This window comes from Saccoglossus kowalevskii, chromosome 7 (assembly GCF_978046115.1).
Source record: "Saccoglossus kowalevskii chromosome 7, keSacKowa6.1, whole genome shotgun sequence".
NCBI classification, from domain to species: domain Eukaryota; kingdom Metazoa; phylum Hemichordata; class Enteropneusta; family Harrimaniidae; genus Saccoglossus; species Saccoglossus kowalevskii.
This window is the reverse complement of record NC_140647.1, coordinates 12,604,315-12,628,003: the sequence shown is the minus strand read 5'-3', so window position 1 is coordinate 12,628,003 and position 23,689 is coordinate 12,604,315. Positions and strand designations below refer to the sequence as shown.

At 37.1% G+C, this 23,689-nt stretch overlaps 1 protein-coding gene across 1 annotated transcript; it reads left to right on the top strand.

Moving 5' to 3' along the window:
* The first annotated feature begins 10,887 nt into the window (after positions 1–10,887).
* LOC100374347 (bcl-2-like protein 2) lies at positions 10,888–14,753 on the top strand. Its single transcript, XM_002740743.3, has 2 exons — positions 10,888–11,458; positions 13,897–14,753. The coding sequence occupies exons 1-2, from the start codon at positions 10,904–10,906 to the stop codon at positions 14,026–14,028; spliced, it is 687 nt and encodes a 228-aa protein (XP_002740789.2). The 5' UTR covers positions 10,888–10,903; the 3' UTR covers positions 14,029–14,753.
* Positions 14,754–23,689: the final 8,936 nt, after the last annotated feature.

Genomic DNA, 23,689 nt, shown 5'->3' with positions numbered 1-23,689 from the left:
GAATAAAGCTGGAAATTATATTCCTTAAAATAATTAAACAAATAAGGCACCAATGTTTTTGTAAGATATTTACATCTTTTAAGGACATTCGGTAGACTGATTCCCCACTGTTGGTTCAACCCCAAAACTTGTTTGTATTCAAAATTAATTATGACAATGCATATTTATATTGAAACAAACTATGATAAAGGGAATTATTATATAACAAAGGGCAAGGTCACCAGAGTTCAACTATGTTTATTAAGGCTGCCGTCTCTTTATTTTCCCTGGACAGGAGATTGTGGCATCTGTAAAATGGCCATTGGCTATTCCCATTAAGGCTATCGCCCCTCTATTTTGCCTGGGCAGGAGATTGTGGCATCTGTAAAATGAGCAGTGAGCATTCTTATTAAGGCTGTCGTCCCTCTATTTTACCTGGACAGGAGATTGTGGCATCTGTAAAATGAGCAGTGAGCATTCTTATTAAGGCTGTCGTCCCTCTATTTTACCTGGACAGGAGATTGTGGCATCTGTAAAATGAGCAGTGAGCATTCTTATTAAGGCTGTCGTCCCTCTATTTTACCTGGACAGGAGATTGTGGCATCTGTAAAATGACCAGTGGACATTCTTATTAAGGCTGTCGTCCCTCTATTGTCCCTAGGCAGGAGATTGTAACATCTGTGAAATGACCAGTGGGTATTCTGGTTAAAACTGCCATCCCTGTATTTTCCCTGGTAGGAGAACATGCAGTTGTAAGATAATCAATGATCTTTCTCATAAAGACTGCTTTCTCTCCCTTTATTTTCCCTGGCAAGAAGATAGTGACAGCTGAAAGATTGCAAATGAGCTTTTCATTGAGGTGCCCCTGCTGTCAATCCTTAATTTGCTTCTGGTAGGAGATCATGATAGCTGTAAAATAAACAGTGAGTTTTCTCATCAGCGCTACCATCCCTCTATTTTCCCTGGGATGGGAATCGCGTGGCTGTAAAATAACCAGGTTTTCACATCAGGGCGCCCTTCCCTCTATATTTGTTCTGGGAAGGAGATCGTGACAGATGTAAAATGACCAATGATCTTTCTCATTAAAGCTTTCGTTACTATTTGCCCTGGGCAGTAGGTCGTAACTGATGTAAAAAGACCAATGGCCTTTCCCATTAAAGCTATAAACATTCCTTCTATTTGCCCCGGAGTGGAGGACATGACTTTATGGTGCAGTGAAGTAGAAATAACTTGGCCAAAAGTTGTTCTTTGTACAAAAATCATAAAAGGAAATTTACATCAACATAAATACACAATACAAACGACCGAAAATTACAACTTGCACAAACGATATCCAAAACAATCCACAACAAATAATGTACAGGGAGAAAGGTGTATGGACCTCATAGCAAACATGGAGTTATCTCGATAATTTATTAAAGCGTGAGTACATGTTGAAATACATCCATTCCCATGCTTTTAAAACACAGTACAGCTGAAAAAGAAATGGGCACTAAATTGCAAATGAATATGTATATAGTGGTTGTAGATCGTCGTACTTTGTATTGCTATCATCCTGACGTGTCTAGCAATGACCAGACAACCTACAGCTTAAACATTGAAAATAGGTAATTGCTGAATCGTACTAGTGAAGATTATATAGGAAGATTTTTTTTTTCATTCTTGTAATTAATGGTCTGCGTCCCAAATTGAGCCAAAGTGGTATGCGAGAGTCGGTGTACATATGCGATACGGGTTACTACTACTACTTGACTGGTAAAACAAACATAGGTTACTGGTATTACATGTCACTGTGTGTTAATGGGGTACACGTGACACAGTTGCATGACCTTATATCTATACACTTGTTATGCTTTTCTGAAAAATAAATAGACATTAAAATTGAAGTCACCCGGTGAGAAGAGAGTTTACTTTCCATTTGTTTGAGTCGACATTTGGTTAACCCTTTTCTGAGTAGATTCAACAAGTGACGAAGTAGAATGGAGTGGTTTAGATTACGACGTTGCCATATTGGATTTCCTGTTACGTTGACATGTGTCATTTAAATACATTTGCATTATTGGTGCGTAGTGAAATCTGTAAAGTTTACGTTGTCGAATAAGATAGACGGATATTATTGGTAAACTCCTGTGCAACTGTGGGGGCATTATAGTGTGGGATTTTTTGTTTTGGTTTGTGCACATAAAACACACTTTGTCTGGGCTTCTGGCACCCAAGAACGGAGAGTTTTGCGTTCGAGTAATACATTAACTCCAAAAAGAATGTGTTTTATTCAGAAAACTTTCTTGAATAGGTTGTTGTACGTTTTAAAAAATAATTAATACCTGGCACATATTAATATACAAAAGCTGGGATTGCAATGATGTAAGTGCAGCTGCTAATTTTATAAATAAATAAATGAGCCGCTGTTGTATAAAAAGGGGTATAGCAAATAAATATTGTCCTGTTTTACGACGTTATGACGGTGTTAGGGGGCCTGCCCACTGCGCCTCTCTGAATCACCACTAAAAACTGCATATATGCTAGCCGTGTCGCCTCGAAATCAGTAGAAAATGTGCATGACCTTATTATGAACAGATTGTAACATCTTGTTATCTTTTATTTTCTTGCATATGTTTCACATCTCACCACAGATGTATAACATTGGTCTCACACGTGCGTACACTTATGTAGCTGCTCAGGGTCCATAATAAGACGCCTTGCATGGAAGTGTTTATGACACTCAACCCTAACATAGACGTGATGTGATGACATTACTTTTTAAAAATTAACCATGAAATATATAGATATACTAAGTATATCACAAACGCACCTAAAATGTTTTTAAAAATCGACAATCAAATCCACGTACAAGTAATACGTCTGATAACGATTATTCTATTTACACTGTCTGAATTTGACTTTTTCGTAAACTAAAACCGTTGTTTTGCTGTGTCACCAAATATTGTATTGATCTGACGAGATAACGAACTATGTCAATGCGCATGTGATTCAAATCATTAATGTGTACTATCGGTTCAAAGTACATGCCAGTTTTTTTCATGGATCGTATGCTATATTTGGCGTGAGCGAAACAGCTTTTAGTTAACGATCAATCATAGTACAGTGTGCACCATTTCAGCGCACGGTGGCGGAATAAACATACCAACTTGACGCTACTTGGTTATCCACATTTCCTGTTTAAAATCCGTTGCTAATGTCGCAGTGACACACGATATTCCATATATAGACATTTCTATTGAGTCAGTCTGTCAATGCGAGATTAAATGGAATTACGTCTGATTCCAGGAAGATCACGTGGTCCAACTAAAGGACGGTGCGTTCCTGTCTGCCGGTGACCGGTAGTTGAACGCTGCCGAACTATTAAACTCAAACTGTACTTGGGGTACGTCTTACTATATATATGTATATATGTGGCGGCTACATTAGGTGTACGTGATATTGTATCCAATCGTAGGGGTATGCATCCTTGTTGTCATTAGTTACGGCCTCTCTGTATCATTTCACAACATAATGAAGACTACAAGATACCACAGAATAAGCACGCAAACGACTCCGCGGGCAACGCTCTGTTTTTGTTATTGCTTTCCGTCAAAGTAATTTAGTTAGTAATTTACAACACCTGTGTAACAAACATATCGTGTTTTTCGCCCTCGGGGGATGTTTCTGTGAATTTTATTTGTTGCTAGAGACAGGCAGACTTTACATTCGCTGAGCGATGTGACTTGTAAAACAGCTCTGTCCATTATACGGCTGTTGGCGTCATGTATATCAGAATTCCCGTGGTACTTGTGTCTGTAGATAGTAGCATAACCTATAGGCAGGTGTGGGTCACTGGCTTGTTGAGAAATGTATTGCATTTTCATGCTTCATTATTCTGAAAGATAAACAACACAGAACAGGTGTCCTTGTTGTTTTGACCTCGTCTGTCCTCTGTTGAACTTGTGTTCCAATCATCCCAGTCTGCAGTGAGTTAGGTGCACCGAATCGAATGCATTGATGTTATTGGCTTATCAGTTCTGATGCCCAAAGTACGTGCGCATGCGCGTTGTACACGAATGTCCTTCACGGTCAATGGCTTGGGTGACGCTGAACTGACAATTAATGGTACATGTATTACTAGTATACTATGTATATTCCTGGCATTGAAAGAAATATGTTTACAAGCGTCTTGCATACGGATGTTGGTCAAGGTCAAGGGCGTGTGACTGGCGCTGAATGGACAAATCCTGATTAATATATCGATTATACTATTTATCATTTCTCGATTGTATTCGGACTTGCTGAATAATACGTGTCAATAATCTCACTAACTGCTGAAAGTTTTACAAATGTGATGGGTGGTATTCGATTTGATACGTTTGATCGATATACTTTAAATGAAAAATAAAACAGTATTGACTCTGACCGATCTATGTACCTATACAAAGTTTGATGCGAAAAAAAGAGAATATCATAGTCAAGATGACTCGTGTACAATGTCTGTGTTTTTTCTTGTGACGCAATAAAAGTAAGAATAATACATTTGCGTAAATAGTTCGCCATCTGTTAAATACTGTGTTCAGACAAACGCTCTTGGGACGAGCTAGTCGACACGTGCCAACGAGCACGTACGAAAAACCTCGTCTGAACCTGTTTGGACCCGGACCATCTTCGACACGGCCATCCGTCTCGGCCGGCTGTTGGAGGAAAGAATTCACAACAAAAATACATTGCTTTATACAAACTTCACAACAGTTTTAAATCCTGGCTGTGTTTACGAGGTTTGATAATTACCATCGTGAAACAACAATTTTACTGGTGACCTCTTTGCATTCCTCATTCAGAAGCCATGTGCGCGTGGCTGACGAAATAATATTTCATATAGTCTTTTGAGGGGCTGTCTTTCGAATACATATTTTAGTTTTTTTTTCTGCAAGGTTACTTTTTAACTTTATCGTACCTTTTAACTTTATCGATTTATATGACAAATAACATTTCTTTCTTTATTCTACATTATAATGCAATATTTTTTCGTACACGTATCCGTACTTTCAATAAAATTAAATGTATTGTGGTTTCCATGCATGTACGTGTCATCGCGGATTCTCCCGGGAGATTCGTTTGAGAACGTGAATCCCCTGACTTTGAACCGCGCATTACGTAAAACGTTTACATTAATTCTTGAGATTGCAAATTATTTGCATTTCAAGTAATTATAATATTTTCAAAAGAGCGCAATAGATATTTCAATTAAATGGGAATGAATCAGTTTGTGATATAAAACATTGAGATAATTGTGAAAAGGTCGTCGACTGAGGCCAAAATTTCGACTCGGGCCGAGTGGAGTTAGTTACAGTCTCGCCTCTGCATGGGACGCGTGCTAAATGTCCGTATGAACGTGGCTGGAAGTTTTCCAGAATGGTCTAAGAACTTTTCAAAAGTACGTTTTCTTCTGACCCCAAAACAAATTAGGAAATAGTAATTACCCAATGCCAATATAATATTAACCATGACTGAAACGCTTCATTCGCCGCGAGAGCGATCAGAATTGGGGAGGATTAATGTTGAGCAAAAAATGGAAGTCAGCAAGATTTTGCTGAGCGAATCAGTAAGGGACTGGTCATTTTCTTCGGCTTGGGTTGCCGGGAGAAACTTGGGGCATGCTTTTTTCATAGCCTGGAGAGCAATCGATTTGGTAATGTGCAGAACAAATTACATAGTTTAACAAGCACAATATTTACAGATTATTGTACACGTTTATTGCACAAAATCATTCAACTTCAAAATTCGAAATTTATTTTTCCACAAAATGTAAAGTTTAATGTAATAGTTTCTTCTTTGGATTACTCAGCTCATCATTATCAATACTAAAGAAGGTAGCGAAAATGAGTATAGAATATTTGAAAAAAAAATAACAACAGTAAATAACATAAGCAAATAACACCGAATAAACGGCAAGGTAAAGACTATGTCTAACTATGTCTGACAATGTCTATGAATAGGTGCCGTACGCGAGCGTCGGTTCGAGTCACGCACGCAGTATGTGTTTACTATAATTAGACATAGTCTTTACCTTGCCGTTTATTCGGTGTTATTTGCTTACTTTACTTCCTATGTCGACAGCAACTATGAGTAAATAACATATTCTGATATATAAGCTATTTGTAACTCCCAAATGTCTTTATCTCCTGCACCATCACCACAACAAATAAAGAAATTGTTGGTAGTTGGACATTGTTGTAAATGGTAAATTAATAGATATGACGATATCTGAGTTTGACAAATACTTGCAACATCCGAGTTTGTCCAGGGAGGGTAAGAAGAAAACATTGGAGCTGTCACATGTGATGAAGAAAAGCTGAAGATGAGATGCAGGAAAAAAAGTAATATAGTGGAGCACATTTAGAAATCACAGGTCATCGATAGATATACAACATATTCTATAGAGGGTGATTCAGAGATTGATAACACTGTTTTTCAGGAAATCGGCGGAAGTGATGATTCTAAAGATGAAGACAATTCTAAAGTCTATATCACCAGACCAGGGAGAAGATCAGGAACCTTGAGTCACAAAACATAAATCAAACGTTTGTTGGGGTCACTGTGTCTTCAGATGTTATGAAAGGGTCGCCCTGTTTTGTTTGAGGGGGCGAAGTCTTTTCTTACTATTGCGAAATCAGATTTCCCGGCACCACACACACACACACACGGCCAAAGAAAATGACCAGTTCCTAAGCAAGTTTCCCCTTGGAACAGATAAGGGCTCACACGTTGAACTAAGGCGGGTAGAATGTCGGCTGCTATTTAATACTTATACTATTAAAAGTCATTGAGTTTGTTTAAAACGTGGTATTGGAATGCGTGTTTGCGTGAAATGATCCCTCCTCGATTCCAAATGGTCAACCCCTAATCTGTTTCATGGGAAATGTTCCCTCACCGTTTACGACACGGATTCCGTATTTAATTAGGTGAGCAAAATTCTGCTAAGTTGCTAAAATTTTGCTCACCGCTTATCCAAACTCCTCTGCATGCATATACAGTAACGCCGTTCATGGATATACCCGGAAAATGAAAGGTGCCTGTCCAAAATCTGTATTAAAATGAAAGACAGTTAGTTGCTAGTTTGAAACCACGGGCGCGTAGTCTATGTTTGTTCCGCCATTTATGATTATTTTGTAAATTATGAGAAATTGTCAATCAAAAGTAGATAGGTTTGTAATTTTGCGTGAGATAAAAAGACAATAAGACAGGTGGCTGGCTATCAGTCTGTCGCCTTTATAATTCTCCGGAACACACTTGTGTATAAAACGTAGAAGTTACGTCACAGCTAATCAAAATTAAGTTCAAACCCAAGACCACATAAATGACTGACTGGAAATGTAGTACCATATGTAACGGAGTAATTATGCTTTACTACAAGCTCATTACTTATATCTGCCAAACGAACTCACAATATCGCTTAGATAGCCACCATACAGTATGCATAAATGCAGATATTTAGTGACAATCCCATAAATCCCATATTGATGAACGTAGTTATACGCGGCAGCTACATGTCTGGATGTGAGTGTCTTGAAAGTAAATGTGTGCGAGTCGCTGTAGACGTCTTTACGCACCAAACGTCTCGCATTGTATTAAATAGGTTGGTTCATACGGCCCGACCTGATATCCCATGAGAACCATTAGATCGTGTTTTTTTTAGTTTTACGATATCATGGAACACGTTAGTTAGAATTGCTAAAGTGTGCTGTCTGATTAGTCTCGAACCAGGCATCGGAGTTTGCTGCTCATACGGCCATATTTTGTATGATAAGATTTGTCAGAATCTGAACGTCAGCCATTCTTATAATCGTTGAAATAGGTGAACCCGTTTACTACTAATCAGCAATATTTTAGTTTACATCGCCCCCACCCCAAGTGTGCGCAGGTGAGTGTGTTGTTTTACATCTACTCGAGTACACCATTGGTGAGGTATATAATGTGAATGACGAATGAAATTTTATTTCACCAAAACAAAAATTAAAACAACATTAAATGTAGAAATTGTACAAGTAGTACATATATATACATAAATAATGAATGCTACTTAAAATGTTTAAGGTTTTTCTTATGACATTCATTTATTCTGGCGCTATATTCTAGATGACTATTTAGAAACAAATTTTTGTGTACAAAAATATTATATAAGTTTGAGTTTAGCTCCTATTTTTGATGGTAGCGACAAAGTTAATAAGTCATTTTGAGGTAAAATAGTTTGACATTGGCATGACAGTGACCGTGTAGCGTAATAGAAAATGACACACACTAAAGATTACAACGCCCACTCACACCGTGTATGAACTCTATTGAACCATAGACCGGTCTATGATTGAACTACCCAGCATTCATGACTGTAACTGTGTGTTGCCATGGTTTCCGCCAATCCGATTACCGAGCATGTTACTCGTTGGGATTTCCTTGTCCAACGGTTACATTGCATAGCAAGGCGCTTGTTATTAATGGGGAGACTGTAGGATTACCGATCGAAACACGACACAATAAATTCATCCAGACCCCGAAGAGCCGCTTCATCAGCTCTCGTTATCTGCTCCGTAGATGGTATGGAATTCAGTATTTAAATCACGATTTTCTGTCGATCATATTTCAGTTTCGAGAGCGCTTTTGAATCTCAATACTACTAAGGACTCGTTGTTTTTGAACATGGAGGCGATAAACTGTTCTAATTGTGGGGTTTTCGATAAACAACGGAAGTTCTAGAAACCAAAAACGAAACATGATGATGTATGAAGTCATTACGTCTGCCTTTCTTCCTAAATAATATCGAGTGTTCAAATTATAATTTATTTTGGGTCGACAAAGGGAGAAGTCACGACTAAAATAGTTATAATAATTATCATAATCACCGGACGCTTTTTGTCTTACTAGTAACGAGTTGTGGGGTGTGGATATTGTCGAAGGTAAAGACATAAAAAATATATTGGTTGTATCACAGTTCCTCATTAAGGGACTGTGGTTGTATACGTATGATATAAATATAACGAAAGAGTATGAATACAATTGATCGCCTTGTGCATGTGAATAAAATATTTGCAGAAAACCAAATTTGGCAAGATCCGTCCGTTTTCAAGCATGGTAAGAGAAAAGTACTCGATGGTACATATGATGCTTTGTTGAAGGAAGTGAGGTCTTTGATAATCACGAAATCGCGACTTGCGGAAACATTTCGAAAATTATTATAACAAGAATGGGTGTCAGAATTCGTTTCCATGGAAATTGTATGTTTACTTTTTTAATAATAAGCTTATACATGCCTATGTGCACAGCACAGATAATATGAATTATATTGTTGTCGCAAGACTTTAGCCTTTAAAACGTATCAGCCATTTTGAATACCAATTATTGAAATCTAATCTAAATTGGTAAAATTGTCAACTTAAATGTGACAACTTGCGTACATTCACAAGTTTTACTCTTATGATACTTTTTCATTTTCATTGGGAAACGGTCTACATTTAAGTTGTTTTATTCCCGAAAGTGTCTTACGTGTAATTGTTTCAATATGACCCCTCTCCATGAATACTATATGTACTAATCCGAGTATTATTATTAGATGATACTAAAGAAAGACCTCGGAAATGATGCACGGAATGACCCCGTACTGTTTAATTAAGAGCGCCCCCTAAAAAAACACCACTGACCAGACAGGATTGGTGGAAGGAATGCTACAGCGCCGGCACCTTGCTGCCATTCCCTTGCACCACCATATACCCATCTTGATTCTACCGAATGGTAGATGAAAGGACACCGCACGGTGCAACCAAAGAGCGCCCCCGCCAGTGGTGGATCCAGCAAAATGTATTGGGGGGGGGGGGGTCTAAGCTTCACTTAAGATATACGGAGCGTAAATCGCAGAGAAGCTATGCGTAATCCAGATGATATGAATCGTCATGCGTTTGGGAGGGGCCATCCCCCCCCGGATCCGCCACTGGCCCCCGCACCACTTCTTGTTGATATCGCCATAAACCACTACTATAAAAGCATTAATTTCCATATTTGATTCATTGGGTTTTTGATTCGTGAATTGTATAGTGCAGCAAGGTGTTATAGTGTGTTGTGAATTTCCAATTATCAGCGTAAATCGTTCCCCGTATGACGCAGTACATTAGATGGAAGGGTCACCTTTGTTTGTTTGTTTATTTATTGCATAAATTTTAGTAAATAATTGGTCAAAACTTGTCAGCACCAACGAGAATTATTATAATCTCATTAAACTGGCTGAACGTGCTATTAATAACTAATTCACGCAACGCTTCAAAAATACAAAAACGTTTTTTTGGGGCGAAATACAAAATCGATGTCAGGCATTCTCCGTATCTTTTCATGCAGTTGTAGTTACTGCATTTCTAACAGCATTGCTATCATCAACAATCGATGCACGATCCATAATATACTGCAACACCGGAGCGCGTCACGTCTATGATCCAAGGGAGAGGAACGTGGACAAATTCAGAATCAATTGTTACTGGTTATGGCTAGTTTACGCTTGTTTGCGTTAGTATGCAGATTCATATTGCTCCTTGTCTTATGCATGTGGGGCACGGCCAGTGTAAATAATATGCCCGAATCATGCCAAGAATGCGTCTGATCTTGCCGAGTGTCACTTCATATAAGGGTTTACACTCCCTCCAGCTACCAATCTTTAAAGACACTTTGAGCGAAATATTACTACCAATGCTTGATTACGGAAATAGGTTAAATAAACGCCATCACGTGACTATATAACAAATTATCATTTTTTATGCAGGCTGTTGCCATCGAATGAGCAGACTCTACGTCATCATGAATATTTAGCCGCCCATGTCTAGTGGGATGGCCGATTATAAATAGCACAGCCGAGTTCAGTGAAAGGTTGTACATGGTATCACTCGACAACGACGACTTCATGCAGCAGCCACAGAATTGTGTGGGCGTTCGGAACTGGTTGAGCTGTAAAACGCAGAAGACAGTCTCCGTTTTTCGCGATTTTTTCGACCTGCTCACATACTCTTGCATGAATCCGACGACTCACAACGCGAACACCATGGTGAACTTACATTCTAGGACGCTTGTGGTGGATTATATATTTTATAGACTCAACAGTCGGGGTTTGGAGTGGCCGACATGTCCTCGGCTATCACCCCCAACCAAAGTCAATTTTACTATGAGAGCACTCGGCGATGAGTTTGAAACAAGGTACCGGGATGTTTTTCAGGGAATGTGCGATCAGCTGCATATAACACCGAGTACGGCGTATCCGACATTCACGGCAGTTACTAATGAATTGTTCACGGAAGGAATTACATGGGGCCGTGTGGTTGCGATGTACGCTTTTGGTGGTGCCCTTGCAGTTCAATGTGTTGACAGAGAAATGGCACAATACGTCGACCGTGTTGTCGACTGGATAACGCAGTACACGGACAATAATTTATCGCAATGGATATCAGAAAACGGAGGATGGGTACGTACACATTTTTATTTGGGTTTACATCAATATAATGTAGTTGCTTGCGATTATACAACGACCGAGACGATCATTGATCACGTGCGATATTGACTGATTCACATTGAACGCGTTTCAGCTGTAAGTTGTAGGCTGCATAGACATTGCTATTTTTATGAATGAAAATTTGAAATTTTAAGCACGCGCGATAGAGGAAGTGTAAATGTCACTGAAATGGAATTTTGTACATATTACTCTCTCCAAATCTCCTTCATTTTTCATATCAACGTTTTCTCTTTTTTTGTTATTTTTAGCGGCATAAATTTACCTTTGTTCTTTTGTCTGAAAGGGTGACCGCTGGGGTATGGGGACACACTTGGGCGCGAACACTGAAAGACGTTGCCCCGTGGGTGGGTATTAAATACATGGAGTATACTCGGAGAACAACACAGAAATTTGCTGTTTTTTCAGCTTTTCAAAGATGATTTTACTGTGTAAATTAATTTTATAGGAATATTTTAGTGAATTTCCGAAAATTCCGGAAAATTCCCTGACCAATATGGCATCAGTTGTATTCCTGTTTCCTTGCCAGTTTAAATACCTGGCATAGGTACTTCTTTCTTTCTTTGTATTTATTCCCTTTTCCTAGATGAGCACTGTGGGTTTAGTATATTTTATAATTTTTGGGTTTTAAAAATGTAACATTTATTAAATTTATTTAATATTTTTGATAAAAAAAAAGCATATAGGCTATTTATGTAACCGACGAATGTTTGCGCTTTAAATAGACACACAATGGAAAATTTATAAGAACTGCAGGGAAAATACATTTTTATTACAATTTGCAGAATTTCCTAAAAACCATTATGGTTGTGTGGTGAATTCAAATTAAGGTAGCTTTTTTTTCAGGGGAAAAACATTTTTATCACTGATTTTCTATTTTAAAAATTATTTTAATGAGAAATATGTGTTTCGACTATAGCGTGCATATGCAAATGTGGCCTCATGATTCTATTAATAATGTTTGAAATTTTTTATAAATTCTCATTGATATATTGTATAGTAATGCATTATAAATGCTATATGTGGAGCCCACATGGCTGTGTCGTGACTGAACTGTCTCAAATGACGTTTTAATATTTATCCGCTCAGTTATCATAAAAAATATTCACGAGGCCGGTTTAAGTATTTACTTTTAGTGTGCATTTTTTCTGTTATTGAAGTTCACTATTAATATCATTGGATTATTTTTTTTAAAATGCCAACTAATCAATATGCTCTTCAAGTTTCAGTATTGATTTTATTTGAGAAAAATACTGAAAACAAATTAAGTGATGTTGTTTTGTTGAAACCAATATGATTCGTATGACAAAGGTTTTTTTTTTTAGTTTATCAACCTCGCTGTAAAAAATTGTAATGAATTTGACTTCAACTGAGAGGCCATTTTGTACATTTAAAATTAAATACTAGTACTGTAATTCTAATTAGCATAAATTTGCATATGATTAACCATTTGACTGATGGAAGGTACTTTCGTTTTCGATAGTGTGACTGCCACTCATTTGCTACACAACGAGCAGTCTTTTTGTCTTCTAAGTAAACAGTTATATTTATAATGCGCGTTTCAAAAACATTGAGGGGAAATTATTATTAAACCAATTCTGCTTAAAATAAAAAGATGAATGTTTTAGTGAATTTATTATTTGTTGGCTTCTTTGAAAAGGGTCATCTGTAATTATTTTTTTGGGAAAACATATGAATTTGTATGGGGGAGGGGGGGATAAGTATGGTCTTTCTGGTGAGTTATCTTTGTACTGTCTAATAAATTACTTACCCATCTTTATATTGTGAATATACTCGGTTAACCATAATAATGATTCTGGCAAGTGACAAGAATGAGCCACTCTTGTTAAAAGATTTCCCACATCATGGAAACATTTAATGTCATTGTTGAGACTTTTGATAACAGTGGGTCAGTGGCTACAGTGAACCCAGAGACTCAATCTTGTACAGTTGCTAGGTTTTATACTAAAGCTATTTGCACTACTTTACAAATTACTGTTGTATTCATTCAGTTGTTCAAAATCCTATTCAAAATTCCATGCTCAAAATTCAGACTTTTTGTTGTGCCGTGTCCCTGGCCCCTTGTGGCATTCTAATTCATACAAGTTTCAGGGTGTTTTTAGGCAGACCTAAGTCTCTGCGTAAAGATTTGTTAAGATTTATACTACACTTAGAAACTGGGTATCAACCTAAAAACTGTGGCATTTGCCTTGGAATGCAGGATAACCTTACTGTGTAGGCTCGCCTTGATATCAGAAAATCTGTCAGCAGATGCCAGTGTGTAGAACTTACTCGGTATGACCACCAACACTACTCTTTAGTGAACTGTGTTTACTAACAAGCTAAATCTGTTCATTCTATTGACTTTCTCATTTTTTTTTTTTTTTTTGCAGAATGGATTAGTGCATTTTTATGAAGGAACGAGAGATAACCCTTCTAATTCATGGCCGTCAGGAAAGGCGCTCTTCGGTGTTGCAGCCCTTGGACTTGTGACTTTGGGTGCTACACTATTAACCAAGACGTAATTTAACTATGTATTTTAAAACATAGAGAAACCAAGTTATTTATTTATGTGCACTAGCAGTGGATATATTCATGTGTGCCAGCCAGAATGACTCCATGCCATGGTAATTACAGCGTGTCCTAGCAGGAATTGTGTGTGCTGTCGTCAATATGTATATTGTTGTATCAGCACATAGTAGTCATAGCAGAGAAAGGCATGGGAATAGCAATGCCCACCCACTCACTGTTAACCTGGGCGTTTGTGCCACAACGATTTACAGTCAGAGTGTTCCCTCTAAGCCACACCTGAACAGATTGCAAGGAGGATTCATTCGACTTTGACGAAGGCAGCGAGGCGAAGAAAAAAACTATCCATCTTCGAGTCATGGCTTGAAATAAACACTTCATGAAATCAAAACAAACAACCAAAAAACCAAAAAACAAAGCGTAGTATGTGTGGTATGCAAGAACTATAATAATATCACTATTGTTTTGTCGGTGTCGTCTTTCTATAATATTATATACTGTATAGCATGATGTATTTTATGGTATTTATCCCGTTTTGTTCATTTACAATTTTTTTTTAACCAACGCTGTTACCTGACCTATTTGCGGTCAACTAACGTATTTATATTTATGTGTCGAAAGTTCGACAAAGCCAGGGATATCAAAAATATTATACAAATTTAATTTTGAAAAAAATGTTGATGTAATTCTTTTCATAAAAATGCAAGGAATTGTAAAAATATTCATAGTTATCTTTTGTTTGGTGTTTATTCTGTTGTCAGGGTGGATACCAATGTTCCATATTTTGTATGCATCGTGAGAGGGTCGTTAACTAAGGTTATTGCAGTTGTAGTATGCATGCAGATCAGTGTGTAGTCTATCAACTTGCAAAATACCTGTCTCTATTCCGTTGTAAGTAGACCCCATTCTGATGAGAAGTCGTTTGAAAATCAGGATTACCATATTAATTGAAATTCACTGGAAATGTCATTTCTGCCTGTTGTTATCTCACTACATTTGAAAATAAAATTTGCATTATCAGATTTGACGTTTAACTTGCGCCAACAGGTTACAAGAATTCATTATTTATTTACCAGAAATACATATTAATTCTTAATCTGCTTGGAGGCTCTTATTGAGATTGACCTCTAAAATTAACCTCATTTGGAAAATCACCTATACTACATGGAAGTGGCATTTCCAACATTAAATGACTTCTCTGTTCCCTGCCTGACAACTATTATGTCTTCAACAACTTGAAACGTTGCACAAAATTGCCTGTTTTGTTCAGTGACCTTTTAAAAATTCAGCCCGCAGCCTTCAGGTAAAATCTTTAAAATAACAAGTCTTCATGTGATACTTTGAAGGAGTGGCAAGGTAAAAAGCAATCAATGCGTGGGTGGCTGTGTGTGTGTGAAGCATGATAGTTATTCAGTGAACAAATGAGCATCTTCAGTCATGACTGTGTACTGTTCAAGGTCATCCTCTGAGTTCAGTGACCAGCAAGGTGTACAGCACATGACCTTCAACCATACAGTTGTAACATAATATACCCATTATGACATACATTTGATATATATTTATTATTCATAAACTGAAATGTTTCACATTTATATTGACCAAATATTGAGAGGTTAAAAACTGCCCCCTCCCTGAAATATTGTTCGAGAATTTCGTAAATCTTCAAGCCCGAGAACTCACAGCTAATATTTTAGCTAAAAATAGCTCAATGTATTATTGTTGTTTTCCTGGAAATCTATTGTTAGTTGTGCAAGGATAAACTAATGCATAAACAGTTGGTTATTCCAGTCCTAATGACATCACTGTCAGTAGGTCAGATTGCTGTCTTGTATGTTTCACTGTTTGTTCAGACATTGCTTGTTTTTTTGTTTTTTTTCAAAAACACGACAATGAATCAGTAGTTAAGTTAATGACCTACCATAAAAAATCTGAACTAAAATCCCCCCCCCCCCCGTTTTTATTTACTAGTATTTAAACATGTTTTGTGTGTTGCATGACCCTTGAAATTATGCAAATGCTGCATTGAATAGGTATTTATTTAAAGTAAACAGTTTTATGAGTTGTTTTGATAATTAGGCAACAGCAGCCATAGTTGTAATGTACACCAGTGACTGACCTCCCACAAGGTTTCCTTGCCCTGTATGTGATTTTTCAAATGCTGTGGGTGTGCCTGATGGAATGTCAAATATGCACAGGGTGTTTTGTGGAGTAGAGGGACCTAGTCCTGAGTTGATCAATCAGTGGTGTCTCCTCTTCTGTGATATTAATTCCCTGCCCTGTGAAATTTGAACTTGAACTCTACATTGAGAATTCAACAGCTGTATTGAATTGAATAATTCATCATTTTGAGATTGACAGCTATTTTCCAAGGTCTATGTGTGGAATTCATATAGAGGTACTCTATGTAGCTTTTTTTTTTCAACTCCTTTCTCAATCTTCTCACTGGTTGCCATGGAGACAATGTTGGGAGAAGGAAAGGTGACAAATTTATTGCATTATGAAAGACATTGTTGGAAATAATGCTGTCTGTTAAATGTCACATTAACTTGTTTCATTTGGACAAAAATTCTGTTTGACATGTATGGTGCAATAAAAGAAGTGATAGGCATGTAGGTAACCATGGTAACATCCATTAGGTGTAATTTCGTTGGAGATCTGAAATTTTTCTATTACAATTAATTACACCTATTAAATATGTACATTGTGAAAGACCATTAGAGCCCAGTAACAAATGCTATGTATGAAGCTTAGTTGGTCATAGCTATCCTACTTGGCCTAAGTTAAATGGCTGGTAATTTATTGACCAATTTGTCATATAAACTTGGGTTAGATATAAAATAAAAAGAACACTTTGTTAATTTCATATCTTTTCTTGGGAGGTCAGACTGATTATTAATTAAGTGGGCTATTTCCCATGCAGCTAAGGAGTCTAGACTATGTAATACACAAGTTTGTCATCAGAAACTGATTTTATTAGCGGAAATTCATGGAGAATACTTTTATAGAGTATTTTAATTATCATCTGGTCTTTATTCATTGTCAGATTAGAAATGGAGGTGGGAGAATATAATGAAAATGCTTGTTTACTTCTTGTACTGTCAAGTCAACTTTGCATATCTAATCGAGTGACGATTACTGACCTAAAGGGAAATAACCAAATTCGTGCAGAAATGTTAAAAGCTTTGTTGAAAAATCTCATTTTTATCATGCTTTTTATGTTGTGTTTTTATTAGACCACCCGGTTACTTTATAAAGATAAATGATCTATTAAATGTCTTGTTGAAAGCATAGTTGTAACTAACTTGTATTATATTGGATTGGATTCATGAAGGGTAGCTAAACTGGCTCGGCACAAAGAATGCTGTCAAAGATAGGCCATGTATTTCATCGCTGTTCAATATTTCATTACTGTGCATGTGATATGCTATAGTTACTATATCACCAGTGTCTTGGCAGGGTTTCAAACCCGACCAATGCGTAGCTCCATTGTTCAGATCCCATATCATAGGAAATTGTTGAAATATCCCGCCGTATGTCTGGCTACAAGGAATGGCATTGCCAACAACAGTGTGTTGGACCGTTTTCAATTTCTCTTGAAACTCCATAATTGGCTATATAGTTGTTGCCGCACCCAGGCATTACACGTTTGTTTGTTGATCTCCTCAATCCATGCACATTTAATGAGGACAAGCTCAATTTTGAGTGTTTAGAGATCCTAGATTTTGGGATAAACTTACCCACCTTTTGATTTTCATAACACAGATATAGAATGTTTCTTCTTCGTTTTACATGTATGACAATATCACTATACAATGAATATTGGGGTAGAATTAGGTTGCAAATAATTTCTATTTTTAAACGCGTTAAAACGATCGTTTATATGTAAAAGCTTACTTTTACTTAAAGGGCAGTTGCAATACTGCATATTTCCAAGAATGTTCACCATTGCTTGAATTATGATGTTTACTTTTCTAATTTATTTTTTGGTTTATATCAAGTTTTAAAAGTAAGATTCAGTAATGCATTTTGCAATTGTACTGTTTCCATAGCTATATCATCATCATGTAATTATTTAAGCCTAGGTATACTACTATAGACAAAATTATGAGTTTAATATTTGTTTTTCAATCTTTTAAAGCATGTTTTTTTATTTTTCTCATTAGAATGAGTCTAGTCATGTTTCTAACGTAATACATTTCTTTCATATTGTGATGACATTATTCACCAACAACATAATATAATCCTACTTGGAAAGGTCACACAGGGTCATGTTCAACTTTAGCGTTTCTCACACCAGTGGTTTTCTCAACAACAATTAAGTAAAGCAAATTTCTGACACATTTTCAGTAACAAATGAGTAATTTCTGTCAGCCCAGTGGAAAAGTTTTTCAAGCATTCTGTGCAAAAATAACTATTTCTGTTGGGGTTTTGGCAGGAAAGTGATAGCTGGTTTGCAGCTGTATTACACTATGTAGTTTGGAAAGTTCATCTTGTCTTATCTACCAGTTTATTGTGTCTATATATTATAATATAATATATGTATATTGTATGTAAATAATGTCATAAAAAACCCTATTATATATATAAAGGAAATACATTTAACAAAAGACTGCAAGTGGAAAGAAAAATATTAATAAAGAGCAGATTTTCTCCAAGTGTCTGGTTGTTATTGTCTGTTTGCTTTAATTCCTTTCCATATGAAATCTAGATCAGTTAGGAAATTAAAGGCCCAGAAAAACATTTTTTTTTTCATAGGATTCAAATTTTTCCTTTATTTTTTTCTATAATTATGTCAAAAAACCTATTGAAATGCTGTGACGAATGATGACCAGAAACATGGATATGAAAATGTGATTGTTATTTTGAGACAAGTGAATTTACCGGTAATAACATCCCACTTTTATACTCGTTGCAACAAAGGCATTCTCTGCATCCTTATAAATATTTATAATTCAACCAACCAAATAACCAGTACAGGCAACAAAACCATTTAAAGATGTTATTCAGATGGGCAATAACAACCTCTGGTTTCAGTTTGAATTGTGAAATTTATAAATGAAGAAGGAAATACCTCTGTTATGCCGAGTATATCAAGCTAATAAAAAAAATGTATAATTGGAGAACCCAACCCCCCCATATTAGCTCTCATTCTCACTGCATATCATGAGAGAGCTGAGAAAGTTTTCAGCTGGTTAACTTTGGCAGACTTTACTTGTGATTTCCGTGTACAGCTTTCTATCTGATGAAAGTACCATATCATAAACCAAAAATAGCAATGTATACTGAGTCATTAAAAAATAACTTAATTTGGCTATAGACACACTTTTCATTTTTATGTACCAGTATATTACATGCATTACTAATGAAAAAAATATGGTATACATTTCTCTGTTATTATTTGCAAAGTATGATGGGATGTCACTTAAATACCATACATAATCAGTAGGAGTGTAGAGCCTTCATTATTGATAATGAACTTGTTGAAAAAAAGCACATAAGAAGCAGTAATAGAATAATTAAACTACATAATTTATTGAGTTGAAGGGTAAACATAGGAACCAATACAACGCAAAACCATCTAAAATCGTATATTGCATAACGCACATAAGAACATGTTTAATTTTTTTTTTTATTTTGTCAATGGTATTGATATTCGCTTTACGGTGTGTGTTTTATTTGGAACAATTTGGTTGGTGAGTGAGATTTCCTACTAGCAATTGTTGCCAGTTATCAGATCAGATCTACATTGCTACAGAAAACATAAAAACAACTGCAATTGCTTTTCAAACGTGTCCAAAGAATATTTTTACAGGTTTAAAAAGAATGCAGTGCTGCCAGGGATGTAATCGTTGACCAGCAGAGGGGTTATTGCAGTGCTGCCAGGGATGTAATCGTTGACCAGCTGAGGGGTTATTCCCACTTGCCATGCAATGTAATGTATCGTTTAACATTGGTTATTTGCGTGATTTAGAAGGAAACCCTTCGAGGTAGAGCAGTTCATCACTTTGTTTACGCAGTGTGTGGGAGTAAGTACACTCATCGTAAATTTATTGAATTACGATCGTCACTTTATTATTCTCTCGGGAGTCTAGCATGACATGGTCGCCGTGACTGCCCAAAGCCTTGACTTCCACGGAAACAAAATTGTAATTGTTTGTATACAGTTGAGCACGTGAGGGCGTATTTTTATCCGTTCTCGCTCGCTCCGATACAGTATATATTTTTGTTTGGATGGGATAGTCACTTAAAGCGCGGTAGTCGTCGCGCTGCGCATGTGCGAGATATATGGGTCTCATATAAACAAAGATGGCGACTTTCACTGTTGCGCAGATCAACGAGTACGAAGTGACACGTTTCCAAGCTTTAATTAGGTAGTTTTCATGTGATTGGAAGGTATCGAAGGAGTCACCGGCGGTAATCAGTGCAAGTCGCGCCCAGGTCAAACCTAATATACTTGTGATTTCCATTTGAAGAGCGCATTGAATTGTGGGAAAATCAATGTTTATCAACACAAATGTGGCACCTCGCAGCGCAACGACTACCGCACTTTAACACAGTCCTTCAGTGTTGGGGGTCTTTGTAATTATCAAATTGCTGATGACACATTTATTTTCAGTATATATACTAGTCGGTAATATCTTTATTGCAATCGAGTCCACTTTGGGATTGATGTGAAGGAACAATAAAGAGTAAATAAATGGAAATGATTTTAATGATATTTATAAACATATATATAAAACATTAATTAATGCATGTAATATTGCGTATGTAGTATTATTATTTTTTAAACTGAGGCAGCTGTTATATATTCAAGCCATTTATTGCAGGTCGACTGTGTATTGACTATAGGAGACACATTCACATATGTAAGTGCCGTCAGTAAATATAAGTGAGAGAGACGGGGAAAATGCAACTGTGATTCAAAATGATGTGCGATATATACTAAATAGCGTAAAATTCTGATTTTGTTTTGATTTATGTATCTTAGACCACCAAGGGTCTTGGGTATAATAATAATAATAAAAACATTCAATTTAATATTGGGTCAATGAATACAGTTCTGATATAGCAAGGGCCTGGATATACGGGCCTGGAAATGAAAGAGCGTCAGCTGTGTGATTTGCCGCATTACAGAACACATGGTAATTATAAGGTTCCAGCCCCAATCTCATCCATTTTGAAAACTGATTTGTGTAAGGAATGGTATGATTGATTTCCAACAGTTTCATTTGAAATGCGATGGTTATGGGACTCATAGCGACGTCCTTAAAATGCGATGGTCGTCGCGCCACGCCTTGTTTATGGGGCGTATAGCGACGTCCTAAAAGGACGCTTAACGCTGGAAATATCTTGTTTGTATACATTAAATTCAAACACGTGCTGCGCGACGACCGGCATGTCGGACTGGTAATCAACATTATCAATACCAGTGTAAGTTGAATCTATTTCATTTTGGAACATCTGTTATAATGCTGCTTTTAATTTAATTGTTAAAAATAGATAAATTCTTTTGTTTATATATCGGCGTGATTGACTCTTGTTATGGTATGTGTAACTTTTTACAATGTCGACTATTATGTCATGCCAGGATAAGTTCATGAAGAGTTGTTAGCATATCTATAATCTGTTCATACATAGACATCCCAACATTTCTCCGATGGTCACTCTGTTTCTGTATTATTTACATGGATTGAATGCGAGACTCAATCGTTCGGTTCCATTTAAATTGCCAAATTAGAAACAGGAAGACTTACAAAACAGAAAAAGAACTACCAACAGAAAAAGAACTACAATTCTTGCTCAAAGAATAAAGTGGAAGGCGAATACCATTTTATCATAACGTGTTTTTTATAACAATCAAAGAAAGAAATTTTATGAAGAAGTTGAAAACATATAAATGATTTCACAAATTTGACAGGAAAGAACAAATTTATAATGTCAATGGGAAATCAAAACATTGCAAATGAACGTGTTACAAGAACAAAACGATGTCATATTCAAGAATAAAAAAGTACAGACACGAGACTGCGAAAAAAAATGCGCTGATTAGACTCTTCCAGTCGCCCCCATAGTTTCAAGTGGTTGATCCCCAATTGCATCCGGCGCGTCCACAGTGTTTGCAAAGTCGAGTGGAAAACCCGAATGGAAACTTTGAATCATGGGAGCGTACCGCCAATGCATCCAGCTACCGTGGAACAGTAATCGATGAAATCCATCAGCAATGGGTCTTTAAACTCCCGGTGTACTAATATGTATTGAGTTAACGACGCGTCGCGAATATTCTTAGCTAGCGCGGTGACGTCACAAAATCTTACATTCATTACTTTGTGGCTATAAAAAAACTCAGCCTATATATAATATACGTATATTGAAATAAAAGTAACGCACAGCGGGATTCCATCAACTACATCCGGTTAATATGAATATTTCATTTTCCGAAGCCGTGGGAAAAATCTCTCAGCAGAATACCACGCATCGTACTGGGATTCGATTGGACTGGAAACCCTACTGGTGTTTGTCGTGACTAGGGCACTGCACTGGTATCGTCAATTCGCGAGGTGAAACGTGACACTTACAATACACCCATATTAATTAACGAGGTTCGGGGCTCAATAACGTAGATCGAAGCAGCCAACTAGTGTGGCCTAATGACGATTAAAGCAAGATAGTCTGTGTGCAGCGTGCAAGCAGCGTGCGTTCGAATATGTTGTGTTTACTTGCATGTTGTACATGTCGCGTGGGACAATGCGCATTGCGATAGCTGTGGTGCTTAAAGCGCAGTGGTCGTCGCGCGGCACGTGTTCGAATTTCATGCTATATGAGTCATATCGAACAGGACGCGGCGCCACGACCACCGCCCTTTAAAGTAGAAAACCCGCGACATTGTGTTTAAGTTGGTTGGTTATAAATCGATAGACAATGTTTATTGATTGATCTGGAATACAATTTTATTTCAAAATAGATAAATTCGGGCATTTTCATTTATGAGTAGGCTTCTATTTGAATAATTTCTATCTGCGTGCCACGACGCAAATCAAATCAAATCAAATCAAATCAAATCAAATCAAATCAAATCACGAAGGTAAACAAAAGATCTTTATTATTTTAAATGATCTAGGTCAACAAATATGTTCATGTCAGCGAAAACGGCCTGTTTCACTTTTAAAATCGGTGATTGTGTAAACTGAGCATTCCTGGTGACCACAGAGCGAACACTCCTACCCTATTCATGTCACTCCATATTATGCTTGGTCATTGTTTAGGGTAATTTGCATGTATATGAGAACATGCTTCAAGTGTGTCTGCCTGGTGGGTCCACGTTTGTCGTAAGGAGTAACACTGATCGAATGACTCAGTGTACTGGTATGTGTGGGAATATTCTTCTCATTTCAACCAATGTGCATTCAAAACTACGTCAACTCTGCCCTTGAGAACAACCCTTTACTGACTAGGCTAGTCACATGGTGCAATCAAGCTATACAATGGGATTGATTCCGTGCCCAATGACACATTGTCAGGGGATGGTCTACACACTTTCGACAGCGGGGGTTCATCGCCCGGCGCATTCAAATCGTTCTTCAACCTCGGGCACGGTTACCGTGCTCGGGGTTTGTCTGGGTGCAGTGTCGCGACCCGGCGGTGGGGTGGCGGCTCAAA